Source organism: Bidens hawaiensis, unplaced genomic scaffold (assembly GCF_021521415.1).
Source record: "Bidens hawaiensis isolate Kalapana, Puna unplaced genomic scaffold, B.hawaiensis_p1.1 tig00000820_1, whole genome shotgun sequence".
Taxonomy (NCBI): Eukaryota; Viridiplantae; Streptophyta; class Magnoliopsida; order Asterales; family Asteraceae; genus Bidens; species Bidens hawaiensis.
The window spans coordinates 1,078,133-1,093,304 of record NW_027491048.1 but is presented as its reverse complement, the minus strand read 5'-3'; the positions used below and the strand labels follow the sequence as shown (position 1 = coordinate 1,093,304).

The window sequence follows — 15,172 nt, the reverse complement described above, 5'->3', positions numbered from 1 at the left end:
GGAAAGGCTCTTAGGGTTTTGATATTATTGAAAGTTGAATATGCAGATTACAAGAAATAGAGAAACTTAAATAAGCAGTAAAAGAACTAGAAACTAGGACAACCCTAAAGACTAGGTAGGGATAGCAAACTAATCCGTTGGGCATTATTCGAAAGTTAAAAAAGTAAAAACAAACTGCACGTGCAATCACCCAAAGAGCTGTTTCACATAAGATTGAATCATTCTTCAATATCCTCCCTTGATTCAAACTCCATTACTCCCATCTTGTGCCTGAAGTAAACAAAATTTTCTCTCGGAAGTGCCTTAGTTAGAACATCTGCTAGCTGATTGTGAGTACTACAAAACTCAAGACTGACTTGCCCTTGAGCAACCATCTCTCTAATAAAATGATACTTCAGCTCAATGTGTTTAGATCTACTGTGTAGAATGGGGTTTTTGGACAAATTAATTGCTGATTTGTTGTCACATTGGATCACAGTTGGTTCTTCTTGCTTGAATCCAAGATCTTCAAGTATCCTCCTTAACCAAATAGCTTCACAAGTAGCACCAGTAGCTGAAATATATTCAGCTTCAGTGCTTGACAGGGCTACCGTGTGCTGTTTTTTAGAACTCCATGCAATAACCCCACTTCCAAGAGAGAAACAATAGGCAGATAAACTTTTTCTGTCATCAACACTTCCTGCCCAATCACTATCACTATACCCAAACAACTTTACCTTGCTAACTTTTGAGTACCAGATTCCAAAGTTTGCAGTACTAGCCACATATCTGAGAATTCTACGAGCAGTTCTCAAATGCATTTTAGAAGGAGCTTGCATGAACCTTGAGATAATACTCACCGCATATGCCAAATCATGCCTTGAATGTGTTAAGTAAATAAGACCTCCAACCAAACTTCTGTAGTTTTCTTCATTTACTTTATCTGCCCCATCATCAAGCATAAGTTTGTCATTACAGTTCATTGGAGTACATTCTTCATTGCAGCTTTTCATTCCAAATCGAGCCAACAGCTTGTGAGCATACTGCTCTTGGCACACATGGATCCCTTCACTAGTCTGTCTTACTTCAAGACCCAAAAAATACTTGAGCAGACCCATATCTGTCATTTCAAAAAATTGTTGCATACCATACTTGAATTCTTTAATCATAACCTCACTTGATGAGGTACAAATGATATCATCAACATACAAGCAGACATAGATGACATCATTTTGATCGTTCCTTTTGACATATAGAGTGGGCTCGTTATGACTCCTTTTATACCCGTGTTCAATAAAGTAACCATCAATTTTCCCATACCAGGCTCTAGGAGCCTGTTTCAACCCGTATAAGGCCTTGTTTAGCTTGTAGACCATCTCAGCTTTGTGCTTAACAGAAAAGCCTTCGGGTTGTTCAACATAAATTTCTCCTGTTAAGTCGCCATTGAGGAAGGCGGACTTAACATCTAGCTGGTGAATATTCCACCTCATTTGTGCAGCAATAGCCAGGAGAAGACGGATCGTTTCAAAACGCGCCACAGGAGCAAACGTCTTGAAAGTCAATACCATATTGTTGTGAATAACCTTTGTTGTGAATAACCTTTGGCCACAAGTCTGGCTTTGTGACGAACAACTTCACCATCAGCACCATATTTAGTTTTGAACAACCATTTTACACCAACAACGTTCTTACCAGGTGGAAGCTTGACTAGTTCCCAGGTTTGATTTTTTTCAATGGCATGAAGTTCCTCATGCATAGCATCAACCCAAGCTTGTTTAGTTGCAGCTTGAGTGTAGGTAATAGGATCACTAGTATTGAGTGCAAACTGACAAGAAACCATCTCTCCTTCTTCATCTGACAATCCTTCACCAGTGGTATAATCTTTGAGCCAAGTGGATGGTTTAGAAATTCGTTTGGATGGACCAGGTTCATGTGTAGATTGAGCTAAAGTGGTAGGTTGTGGTGTAGTATTTAATGGTTGGGTAGTAGTAGTAGTAGGGTTAAAGTTTGATGGTGATTGGTCATTGGGTACGGTTTGGTGAGAGGTAGGTGAGGATAAAGTGGTTTGCTGGCTTGAGCTTGTAGTATAATCTGATAAAGGTGATGAGGGAATAGGTTCAATAGGAAAGGGATCAATGAAGACATAGTGTTGACTTGCATGGGTTTTATCTCCACCCCATATCCACTTGGCATCTTCTAAGAAAGTAACATCTCTTTTTGTTGAGAGTTTCTTGGTATCTGGATTGTAAAGACGGTACCCACTGCTTTGATTTGAATATCCTAAAAAGATATTCTTTTCAGACTTGCTGTCCAGTTTTCTCCTCATCTATGATGGAACAAGACCATATGCAATGCAACCAAATATTTTCATGTGATTAACATAGGGTTTCTTACTAGTCCAAGCTTCAAAGGGAGTCATATTGACAAGAGCCCTGGAGGTGAATCTGTTAATAGCATTTACTGCAGTTGCTACCGCCTCTGCCCAAAAGACATTTGGCAGCTCACGTTCTTGAAGCATGCTGCGAGCTAAATTCATCACGGTCCTGTTTTTCCTTTCCACAACACCATTGTGTTGCGGTGTGTAAGGAATAGTGAGTTCTCTTCTTATTCCAGCTTCCTCACAATATGCATTGAATTCATTTGAGCAAAATTCTCCACCTCTATCCGACCGTAACACCTTAATAGAGTGACCACATTCTTTTTCAACCATGACTCTAAATAGTTTGAACTTCTTAAAGGCTTCATCTTTGTTAGTAACAAAATAAACCCAACACATTCTTGTTAAATCATCAATAAACAATAGGTAATATAAGCTATTACCTAGACTTGACACTTGCATCGGACCGCATAGATCTGTGTGAATGAGCTCAAGTCTGCTTTTTGCACACCAGGAGGTTGATTGGAATGAAGATCTTACTTGCTTTCCAATAATACACGCTTCACAATTGACATGCGTGTAAATCTTGGGCAATCCTACCACCATTTCTTTACCATACAGTTGCTTTAAGCCATTAAAGTGGAGATGACCAAATCTGCAATGCCATTTGAATGCTTCAGCTTGTTGTTTGCTGGTAGGTGTATCGTGTACTGCCATCAATGAAGTTGCATCAAGAATAAACATGTTTTTACTAGCCATTGCCACCTCCATCAAGTTTCTTCCTGTATCACCATCTTTTATGACACATTTTCCTTTGTTGAAGTATATTGAGTAGCCTTTTTTCATAAGTTGGCCTACACTAAGTAAATTATACTCAAGTTTAGGCGCATAATAAACATTATCAAGTAGCTTAAAGGCTTTACCACCAGTGTGGATCTTCACAGTGCCTCTTCCTTCAACACCAAGTCGCTTTTTATCCCCTAAGCGAACATCTAGTTTGAAGTTTTCATCTAAGGAGATAAAACTTGCCTTGGAACCGGTCATGTGATTGGAACACCTTGAGTCAATGAACCATAAGCGATTGTTGTTGTCGTGATTGATATTTGTCATCAATACGTAATCATTAGCAATCAGCTCTTGATCATGTGCAACTGCTAAAAACGTTCTTCTTTATTGTCATGATCTTTTCAGTCTCCATCTTCGTTTTTATTGCTCTGACCATTAGTTTCTTCATCTTCATCCACGTTAGCCTGCACTTCATCATTATACCAGCAATCCTTTTGAAAATGCCCGTATTTTTTGCATGTAAAGCACTGAGGTACTTTACTTCTATAGAAGATTCCACGTCCTCGACCATTTCCTCTCCCCCTAAAGGGAGTTCTACCACCACGTCCACGTCCACGTGGTGAATTTTTTTTGTTCTTGGTATACTTGAAGTGCCTGTTCATCAGGATGATCATTGTTCTTTGTGTCTTTATCAAGAGAAACTCTACTCTTCATTCATTCTTCTTGGGACTGCAGAAGTCCCATAAGCTTCACTGGTGTTACGTTGGACAGATCAAAGACAACTTCAATTGATGGAATGACATAGTCAAACTTTGGAGATAAACTCCTAAGTACTTTCTCCACCACTTTTTGGTCAGTCAGTTCTTCACCATAGGATCTTTGTTGTCCCGCATTATTCATAATGCGAGAGAAGTAGTCACCAACCGCCTCATCATCCTTCATAGCCATGTTTTCAAAGGCTCTTCTAAACCCTTGTAGTTTAACCGATTGTACCTGAGAATCACCTTGGAATTCCAAATGTAGGATCTCCCAGGTGTCTTTAGCAGTATCTGCAGCAGCAATACGAGAGAAGAGACTATCGTGGACACCTTGTTGAATAAGGGTCATTGCCTGAGCATATTTTCTTCTAGCTTCTTGATTATTTTGGGCTCCATCTCCTGCACCAGTCACCCCCAAATACACGACTTCCCATAAATCTCGTGACCGCAACAATGTTTTCATCCGAAGACTCCAGTGTTCATATCCTTCTCCTTTGAACACTGGAATGATCCGACCGGTAGTATTTGCAGCGAAGAGCCATTTCTTTTTTTTTTTTTGTGGAAGTATGAGAGTAGGGCAAAAAAGAAGTAAGGATCGATGATACTCAAGCTTTGATACCGCGATGTTTTTTTTTTCTGACGCCACCCCGAGGCTCGTTCTAAATTGTCCAGTATTGTCAAAGGGGTATGTTTACCGAGCCGGGGAAAAAACTGAGTGTGGGTCAAACCACCGAATCGGATTAGAAATTCGGTCTTGGAGACTTCCATACAATATTTTATAAACATACGAACTAATCGGATTAATAATTATGCCCTGACGCCACCCCGGGGCCTGTTTGAAATTTTGCCAGTATTGCCAAAGGGGTATGTTCACCGAGCCGGAGAAAAAACTGAGTATGGGTCGAACCAATTAATTGGATCAGAAATTCGGTCTTAGAGACTTCCATACAATATTTTTTAAACGTACGAAATAATCGGATCAATAATTATGCCCTGACGCCACCCCGGGGCCCGTTCGAAAGTTTGCTAGTATTGCCAAAGGGGTATGTTCACCGAGCCGGAGAAAAAACAGAGTATAGGTGAACCACTGAATCGGATCAGAAATTTGGTCTTGGAGACTTCCATACAATATTTTATAAACGTACGAAATAATCGGATCAATAATTATGCCCTGACGCCACCCCGGGGCCCGTTCGAAACTTTGCCAGTATGGCCAAAGGGGTATGTTCACCGTGCCGAAGAAAAAACCGAGTATGGGTCGAACCATTGAATCGGATCAGAAATTCATTCTTGGAGACTTCCATACAATATTTTATAAACACACGAAAGAATCGCATCAATAATTATGCGCTGACGCCACCCCTAGGCCCTTCGACTCATAGCCAGTATTGTCAAAGGGGTATGTTTATCGAGCCGGAGAAAAAACAGAGTATGGGTCGAACCACTGAATCGGATCAGAAATTCGGTTTTGGAGACTTCCAAACAATATTTTATAAACATACGAAATAATCGGATCAATAATTATGTATGACGCCACCCTTGGGCTCATTCAAAATTTTGCCAGTATTGCCAAAGTGGTATGTTCACCGAGCTGGAGAAAAAACTGAGTATGGGGCGAACCATTTAATCGGATCAGAAATTCGGTTTTTGAGACTTTCATAGAATATTTTATAAACATACGAAATAATCGGATCAATAATTATGCCCAGACGCCCTGGGCCCGTTCTAAAATTTTCCAGTATTGCCAAAAGGGTATGTTCACCGAGCCGGGGAAAAAACTGAGTATGGTTCGAATCACTGAATCAGATCAGAAATTCGGTCGTGTAGACTTCCATTCAATATTTTATAAACATACGAAAGAATCAGATCAATAATTATACCCTGACGCCAACTCGAGGCCCGTTCGAATCTTTGCCTGTATTGCCAAAGGGGAATGTTCACCGACCGGAGAAATAACTGAGTATAGGTCGAACCAGTGAATCGAATCAGAAATTCGGTTTTGGAGACTTGCATACAATATTTTATAAACATACAAAAGAATCGGATCAATAATTATAACCTGACGCCACCCCGTAGCCCGTTCTAAATTTTGCTAGTATTGCCAAAAGGGTATGTTCACCGAGCAGGAGAAAAAACTGAATATGGGTTGAACCACTGAATAGGATAAGAAATTTGGTCTGAGTGATTTTCATACAATATTTTATTACCCTAAGAAAGAATCGGATCAATAATTATACCCTGACGCCACCCCGCAACCCGTTCGAAATTTTGCTAGTACTGCCAAAGGGGTATGTTCACCGAGCCGGAGAAAAAACCGAGTATGGGTCAAACCACTAAATCGGATCAGAAATTTAATCTTGTAGAGTTCCATACAATATTTTATAAATATACGAAATAATCGGATTAATAATTATGCCATGACGCCACTCCGGGGCCCGTTCGAAATTTTACCAATATTACCAAAGGGGTATGTTCACCGAGCCGGAGAAAAAGCTGAGTATGAGTCGAACCACAGAATCGGATCAGAAATTCGGTCTTGGGGACTTCTATACAATATTTTATAAACATAAGAAAGAATCGGATCAATAATTATGCCCTGACGCCTCCCCGGGACCCGTTCTAAATTTTGTGAGTATTGTCAAAGGGGTATGTTCACCGAGCTGGGAAAAATCCAAAGTATGGGATGAACCACTGAATCAGATCAGAAATCCGGCCTTTGAGACTTTCATAGTATATTTTATAAACATACGAAATAATCGGATCAATAATTATGCCCTAACGCCACCCCGAGGCCCTTTCGAAATTTTGCCAGTATTGCTAAAGGGGCATGTTCACCGAGACGGAGAAAAAACTGAGTATGGGTCAAACCGCAGAATCGGATCAGAAATTCGGTGTTGGAGACTTTCATACAATATTTTATTACCCTAAGAAAGAATTGGATCAATAATTATGCCCTGGCGCCACCCCGGGGCCCGTTCGAAATTTTGCCAGTTTTGCTAAAGGGGTATGTTCACCGAGCCAGAGAAAAAAGTGAGTATGGGTCGAACCACATAATCGGATCAGAAATTCGCTCTTGAAGACTTTCATACGATATTTTATTACCCTAAAAAAGAATCGGATCAATAATTACGCCCTGACGCCACCCCGCGGCCTGTTCAAAATTTTGCCAGTATTGCCAAAAGGGTATGTTCACTGAGCCGGAGGAAAAACTGAGTATGGGTCGAACCACTGAATCAGATCAGAAATTCGGTCTTGGATATTTCCATACAATATTATATAAAGATACGAAATAATCGGATCAATAATTATGCCTTGACGCCATCCAAGACCCGTTCTAAACTTTGCCAGTATTGCCAAAGGGGTATGTTCACCGAGCCGGAGAAAAATCAGAGTATGGGTCGAACCACTGAATCGGATCAGAAATTTGGTCTTGGAGACTTCCATACAATATTTTATAAACATACGAAATAATCGGATCAATAATTATGCCCTGACACCACTGTAACACCCCGTAACCGCAGCGGAAACGTAAAAGGGAATGCTACAGACACCTCTATAAAATTTCATGACCTAACTCCAAACGATCAACAATCTGTCCAAAAATCCAAAACCGAACATAACCGAATATAACTTTCGTTTTCCGCCACTACAAGCTACAAACTCGTCTTTCCGCCTTATCTACCACTAAACACAGAACCTACAACCAACATACCACAATACCAAGCAAGTTACACTCACGATCAAGCCTCTTACACTATAGTTTCGGTTATGATTCAAAAACAAAGATTTAAACCGTAAAAATTCGTTTTTGGTCCGTTTAACTCCTTTCTTGGACCAAGTTCCCTTGTATAACCCGTATACATCACTTGATCATGCAAGAATCGGTTTTCATCTTTGAAACCTCATTTTCTTGCAAATAAACTCAAAAAACGGAGATGGAAACGTGATTAACTCGATTCTTTACCTTGTTTTCTTGCTCCAAAATCTCGGTTTTGGATTATATGTGAAGAGGAGATGAAGGTTTGTTGATATGTTTGTTGTAAAAAAAGAAAATGAAGTGAGTTTGTGGGGGTGGTGGTCCAATCGGCTTCTTGGAGGGGTGGGCTGGGACCCACTTCTCCATTCCTAGCCACACAATTGGATTCCCGTAATCCGGATAATGTTTTGGATAATCTGGTTCAGTTCGTTTTTCGGTTAAATGTTTAATTCGGCTTAAAACGAGGCTAAAACGGTCGTTTTTCGGCTTAAAAATGAAATTTATATAAAACCGATTTAAAATCTTTAAAAACTTAAACCATGACATTTATTAACTTAAAACATCATATCATTAATTATCGCGCATCTTTTTCGGCTTGATCGATCATCTCTTGCTCGGTTTGGTATTAAAGGTTTCGTTTAATGTACCGACGTACCATTAAATCGAAATTCTTTTTCTGTGCTTTAATTCACTTATCCCGAAGCTTTAATACTTCGTAAACATCACTAAATATCATATATCTCGTCTATAATTAAACCCTCGATTCGTTCGGGTTTCAATAACTATCGATCGATTAATCGCATATTCAATACGATGAATTATATATTCACGTACCATCAATACAGTGAACCATGTATTCTCGTATAATTACTATGATAACTCATGTACCCGACATTAAATATGACGTAACTATTGTCTACCGGTTAGGGTATACCGGGTTTCGTCGGAATCGTTACATTCTCCCCCCGTTAAGAAATTTCGTCCTCGAAATTTTACACGCCCACTATCCCCTTCCGAGAGAAAGGTGGGGGGTTTTTCCTTCAGAATTCACCCTCGCGTTACCAGGTATAATTTGGTCCTCGCTGTGAATTCCACTTAATCTTAATCAATAAAGCTTGGTGTGTCCAAATTGTTTAGTTCTCCGTCTACTATCTCTACGGAATTATTTATGATATCAGGCATGTTTTCTATGAGTACCTCCAATACTGGTACTTTCGTTGCCTCAACGCCTAGGCACTTTTCAATCCGTATACATGGCAAAACATCATGTATAGTACTTAGCCCCTGGAGTATTTTAATCGATAAACTAAAAGACCAATCATGGAGATAGTCTCATGAGGTCCAATATAGTAAGGAGCTATTTTTGGTTTTGCCAAAACTCATATCACCTCTCTAAGGTGATGCCTTAAAAATGTCTTGTCACCTCTTTCCCATGACAATGGTTTCCTTTGAATGTTGGCATAAATCCTTTGCCAATCTCGCGCTGCTTTCAACTTATCTTAAATATTATAAATCCGATTGGTTGTTTCTCGAATCAATTCGAATCTTATGGCTTGATTGTCGCCCATTTTCAATTTAACAAATTGGTGATAATTACTTCACCCATAGAAAGCTTCAAGCTCTCGATGCTTTCTTTCCCGCCTTCCAATAATGGAAGTAGGATGACTATTTCGATCTGAGATAATTGAAAATGGTACTCCACGACGAGATACCATTTCACCATCATGAATTTTGGCGAGAATTCATTGTGGTAATCGTCATGGATTGGGATGAAATGCGAGGATTGGTTAATCGATCCGCGATTACCCAATTTACCTCATGCCTTTGATATATCTTGGGAATCTGCGTCCCGAATCCCATTGTAATTTATTTCCACTATCATTGGCGAATTTTCTGTCTTTGTAGCGTTCTCTAGGGTTTTCGGTGTGCAGCCTTATCTCTTGCACAACTTAAATATTCACCAACATACGTAACCATATCTTTCTCCAAACTCGGCCATTAATAAAATCCTTCCAGATATTCGTATCATCAATAGTCTAATCCGATCCTGGATGTATGGAATATTTCGATCTATGCGCTTCGTCCATGATTAATTCACGAAGGTCATGGAGGGTCGGGATTCAAACCCGATTTCTGAAATAGAGCATTTCGTCCACGCGTTGTTCGAAATTCATCTCATTGCCGTAAAGTCCCTCCTTTTCCAATTGTTCCTCTTTCAACGCCTCACGTTGAGCGACTCGAATCAGATCCGAAAGGTTCGACTGGACTATCATCCCCAGCGCTCGCACTCGCAATGGCTTAACCCGGTCTTTCCTACTCAAGGCATCGGCTACGACGTTAGCCTTGCCGGGGTGATAACGGCTGTCACAGTCATAATCGTTTAACAACTCGACCCATCTTCGTTGCCTCATAATCAGTTCTTTCTGATCGAATATGTGCTGCAAACTTTTATGATCGGTGAAGATGGTGCACTTCGTACCGTAGAGATAATGTCTCCAGATTTTAAGTGCGAAGATAACCGCTCCCAGTTCTAAGTCGTGAGTAGTGTAATTTTTCTCGTGTACTTTTAACTGTCGGGAAGTATAGGCTATAACCTTATTATACTGCGTCAACACGCATCCTAACCCTCTACGCGATGCGTCACAATACGCGACAAAACCATCGTCTCCGTCAGGGAGACTTAAAATCGGCGCTTGGCACAATTTTAATGGTTTCCATCTTATTTGGATCAATGTGAAATCCTTGTTGCTTTACAACATGACCAAGGGATTATGCCTTCTTTATTCAAAATCACATTTCGAAAACTTCGCGTACAACTCCTCTTGCTTTAACACTTCCACAATTTTCCTTACACGTCGTTCGTGCTCTTCTTTACGTTGCAAATATATCAAAATATCATCAATGAATGCTATGAAAAATTTGTCAAAATAAAGTTTACAGACTCGGTTCATGAGTTCCATGAATGCTGCCGGCGCATTTGTTAGCCCGAAAGGCATAACTAAGAATTCATAATGGCCGTAGCGAGTCCGAAACGCTGTTGTTGCAACGTCCTCTTCTTGGATTTTTTCCATTTGGTGATAACTATATCTAAGATCAATTTTCTAAAAATAAATCGCCCCTTGCAGTTGGTTAAACAGATCATTTACCTCGAAGAAGAGAATATCTATTCTTGATTGTCACTTTATTTAATTCTCCCTAATCCATACATATCCTAACACTTCCGTCCTTCATTTCCCAAATAACACTGGTGCACCCCATGGTGACTAACTAGGTCGTATAAAATCTTTATCCAATAATTCTTGCATTTCAGTTGGCGCAAGTCGGTAAGATGCTTTAGCAACAGGGCCAGCTTGAGGTATTAAATCGATTCTGAATTCGACCTGTCGGGTTGGCGGTAATCCCGGAAGTTCTTCTGGGAAAACTTCTGGATATTTAAGTATCACCGAAACATCTTCTATATGTTTTCTTTTAAATACTTTGGCAATCGCGTTTGTTAAATACACCACGTCTTCTTGTCGTAAATATTATAACATCTCAAGATGAGATTAGAGTGGTAACATAATACCGTACACTTTTCTCTGTATCTAATCGCTTCATCATCCGAAGGAGAGCTTCTAATCATCTTCTTCTCCTATTTGATTTCAGCTTCAAGTTGAATTTGCCAATCCATGTTAACTATTACGTCAAAACTTCTTAACTTTACTGGTCGCATGTTAATAAGGAAAGGTTAATCGTTCCGAATAATAGGACAATTCCGAACAATTTAGTTAACCATTAGGGGCTTACCGTTAGCGATTCTACAGTATTGGGTTCTATAGTTTCACTAATCGGTATCTTTCCAAATGATAGGAGGTTAACAGGAACTAACTTCTATCGGCGACCGTAAAAATATCACTGAAGCCTATTGATTTAAAACTACAACGTACTTAATACTACCTTTGGATCATGACGTGCTTTATTCGAATTACTCACAAAAGCACGGCTGCTTGCTTGATCAGAGGTTGATGCTTGTCATGAGGTTCGTCTTCCAACGACACCTTAGTTCAACTTTGGGCAATTTCTCTTGAAACGTTCTGTACTGCCACATTCATAGCAAGTACAACTGTTTGGTGTAATTTGGTTTCTTTGGATGGATTGTTATTGAAGTTGTTGGGTTCGGAGTGGTTGTACACGAATGGTTTGTGGTTGCCGGTTCACATGGCTTCAATTGGTTCTACAATTAGGGCATTACGTCCATCTTTACCACACCTGTGGCCTACTATCACTCGACATTCTTCTTCCTGCCGATAACCATATTTTCCACATTTAGGGAAGGACCCTTCATGCGGTTCATGTTTTCACACCAGAACTAGTCTTAGTATAATTCTGGGTTGTAGGACATACCTACTTATTCAAAAGTCTATCTTGCACTATACCGTTATCATTTCTCTTCTTTAACACTCGACGTCTCACCTAACGTCCTTCCAGTCCGCTTCCCATAGAGTTAAATATATCAATGCTGGCTTGTGACACAACCCTTCCAAAAGTTGTATATTTTACAGGGTTGACTATACTCCTTATCGATGGAGTTAGTCCCCAATATAGCGCTCACTTCGCTTAGTTTCAGGAGTAATTAGCCATGTTACCAGACATGACAATTCCTTCAAACGATTAGCGTGTTTTAAGTGATCAGCACACAACATTTCTATCTTCCATAGCTCAGTTTCCAATCTCTGAACTTAATTACTCGAATAAAAGTGCTCTAGCACAAGAATTTTAATTTCTGACCATATCATCTGAGTAATAATTTTCTAACTATAATTTTGTACCATCGTGTTCCATCACGATACAACATAATCTACCAACATATCTGTAGCATATTTCACCACACAATGTTCTAGACTCTTACCAGTATCCTTAACCACTTCGATCTTTTCTATCCACTCGCTAAACCATTCCTCCCTTTACCATCAGTAAACTATCAATAATTTCCTTAACACAACCAACAAACATATCCTTCATACCGGATCTAATTCATTACTACTACTATTCATGTTTAGTTTATAACTAATACTTGTAGTCATAATAGTATTCGGCGGGACATTATCACTCTTAGTAATACCACTAAGAATTGAAATATTCATATTCATGTGATTGCTCGATCTATAATTCTGCGATCACATTTGCATCAACACTAGCAGTGATCTGTGATACGACATTCGGTATCATCATCTGCTATCTTTGAGCAATCAACTGAATCATATCAATCTCCATCATTGGAGTTACTCTTTTATGTCATTCTGCCGTACTCATCCCGTACGCAGTAATCAATACTAATCTCACCGTATAACTCGTTACCAGTTCAATCATAACAGCAGGTACACATACACACCAAATATTATCATACATATTACACCTACCAGTATCTAGTATATATGTCCCACAAGTATAATAACATATGGACTTAACCTGACGTCGGTTAACGTTTAAATATGTTTCATAACCCTTGTCACCAACCGACATATAGATCTTTCTCAACAAAGATTAATGTTTAATATACTTGATTTCAATATCCTTCTGCATGTCAGCATAACCGATACATGCTCACCGTGAGCACCAAACGATTACGTACCACGGAGTTATAATATCCGTGTCTATTCGTATATCCGGCATACACGGTATACCACCTACGAACGAATAACCAACTATGCTATAATGATTCCAACACCTCTTTGTGTATGGGTACTCATTCTATTCGAGTATACATGGGTATAGGCATCTAACGGATGTAAGGTTAACATAGTGAGTTGCAAGGTTCCAGGTAATCGCGCAACATGGGTTGCCTTCAAATATTATTAATTACTATTATGAAAAACTCTATCACTTGCTCAATCAATGTCCTCAGGCGTTCTAGGTTCGCTAAAATCGGTAATTCTCGATCTGGAGGTGGTATGACTCATATGTTTGAGAGTGAGAAATACATATATATATTTCTATATATTATTTTATCTGCTCATTTATTCTCAAATTTATTATCATTATTATTGTACTTTATTTTATTTTATCTTATTTATTTATTTATTTATTTACCTTAATGGAATAAGAATGGGTTCAGGTACGGGTCCGTCCGTACGTGAGGGTTGACGGTTCGGGTGAACATAGGGGGTTATTAGGATATACGGTACCGGTGTTGGTAGGGTAAGGGATTTATCAATTTTGGTTGGGTGTGACGGTTACTAGATATTTCTGGTTAATGTCAAACGAGAGATCTAACTTGGTACTATCATAACTATGGCCCGATAAGTCTGACTTATCATCAACCGATGCTCTAGAAATTTCAGCATCCTCGGTACTTTTTATTATTTCATTCCCCCGGTTCCTTATCCGGGTCTTATTTCTCAATACATGTACCCGCAAGATATATACATATATATATATATATATACACATTAGCACGCATAAATAATATTATATACTTAACATATATGTTGCCATTTTTACCTATTAACGTACCCCGTGACTTCCCCTGAACTCCCTCGTGCGGACAAGTCTGTTATTATGTTCCGGACCATAATAACTCACTTGTCCATCCAAGTTCATCCAGATCTCGTCACTATAAATTATTAGTTGATATTCAGATCCTATAATACTTGAGCTACTGGTTATATTTTAGGTATCTTTTAAAGACATCCTAATTCTTTATAACCAATGGCTCTGATACCAACTTCTGTATCACCCCGTAACCGCAGCGGAAACGTAAACGGGATGCAACAGACACCTCTGTAAAATTTCATGACCTAACTCCAAACGATCAACAATCTGTCCAAAAACTCCAAAACCGAACATAACCGAATATACCTTTCGTTTTCCGCCACTACAAGCTACAAACTCGTCTTTCCGCCTTATCTACCACTAAACACAGAACCTACAACCAACATACCACAATACCAAGCAAGTTACACTCACGATCAAGCCTCTTACACTATAGTTTCGGTTATGATTCAAAAACAAAGATTTAAACCGTAAAAATTCGTTTTTGGTCCGTTTAACTCCTTTCTTGGACCAAGTTCCCTTGTATAACCCGTATACATCACTTGATCATGCAAGAATCGGTTTTCATCTTTGAAACCTCATTTTCTTGCAAATAAACTCAAAAAACGGAGATGGAAACGTGATTAACTCGATTCTTTACCTTGTTTTCTTGCTCCAAAATCTCGGTTTGGATTATATGTGAAGAGGAGATGAAGGTTTGTTGATATGTTTGTTGTAAAAAAAGAAAATGAAGTGAGTTTGTGGGGGTGGTGGTCCGATCGGCTTCTTGGAGGGGTGGGCTGGGACCCACTTCTCCATTCCTAGCCACACAATTGGATTCCCGTAATCCGGATAATGTTTTGGATAATCTGGTTCAGTTCGTTTTTCGGTTAAATGTTTAATTCGGCTTAAAACGAGGCTAAAACGGTCGTTTTTCGGCTTAAAAATGAAATTTATATAAAACCGATTTAAAATCTTTAAAAACTTAAACCATGACATTTATTA

The 15,172-nt window shown here is 39.2% G+C and overlaps 2 protein-coding genes across 2 annotated transcripts in view; both read right to left on the bottom strand.

Annotated features, from left to right (window-relative positions):
- The window catches only part of LOC143539619 (ubiquitin-ribosomal protein eL40 fusion protein), a 183,801-nt gene that overhangs the window by 20,225 nt on the left and 148,404 nt on the right, over window positions 1-15,172 (bottom strand). The window lies entirely within an intron of this gene.
- On the bottom strand, window positions 3,857-4,363 carry LOC143541029 (uncharacterized). The gene has a single exon (XM_077033950.1). The coding sequence runs from the start codon at window positions 4,361-4,363 to the stop codon at window positions 3,857-3,859; it is 507 nt and encodes a 168-aa protein (XP_076890065.1).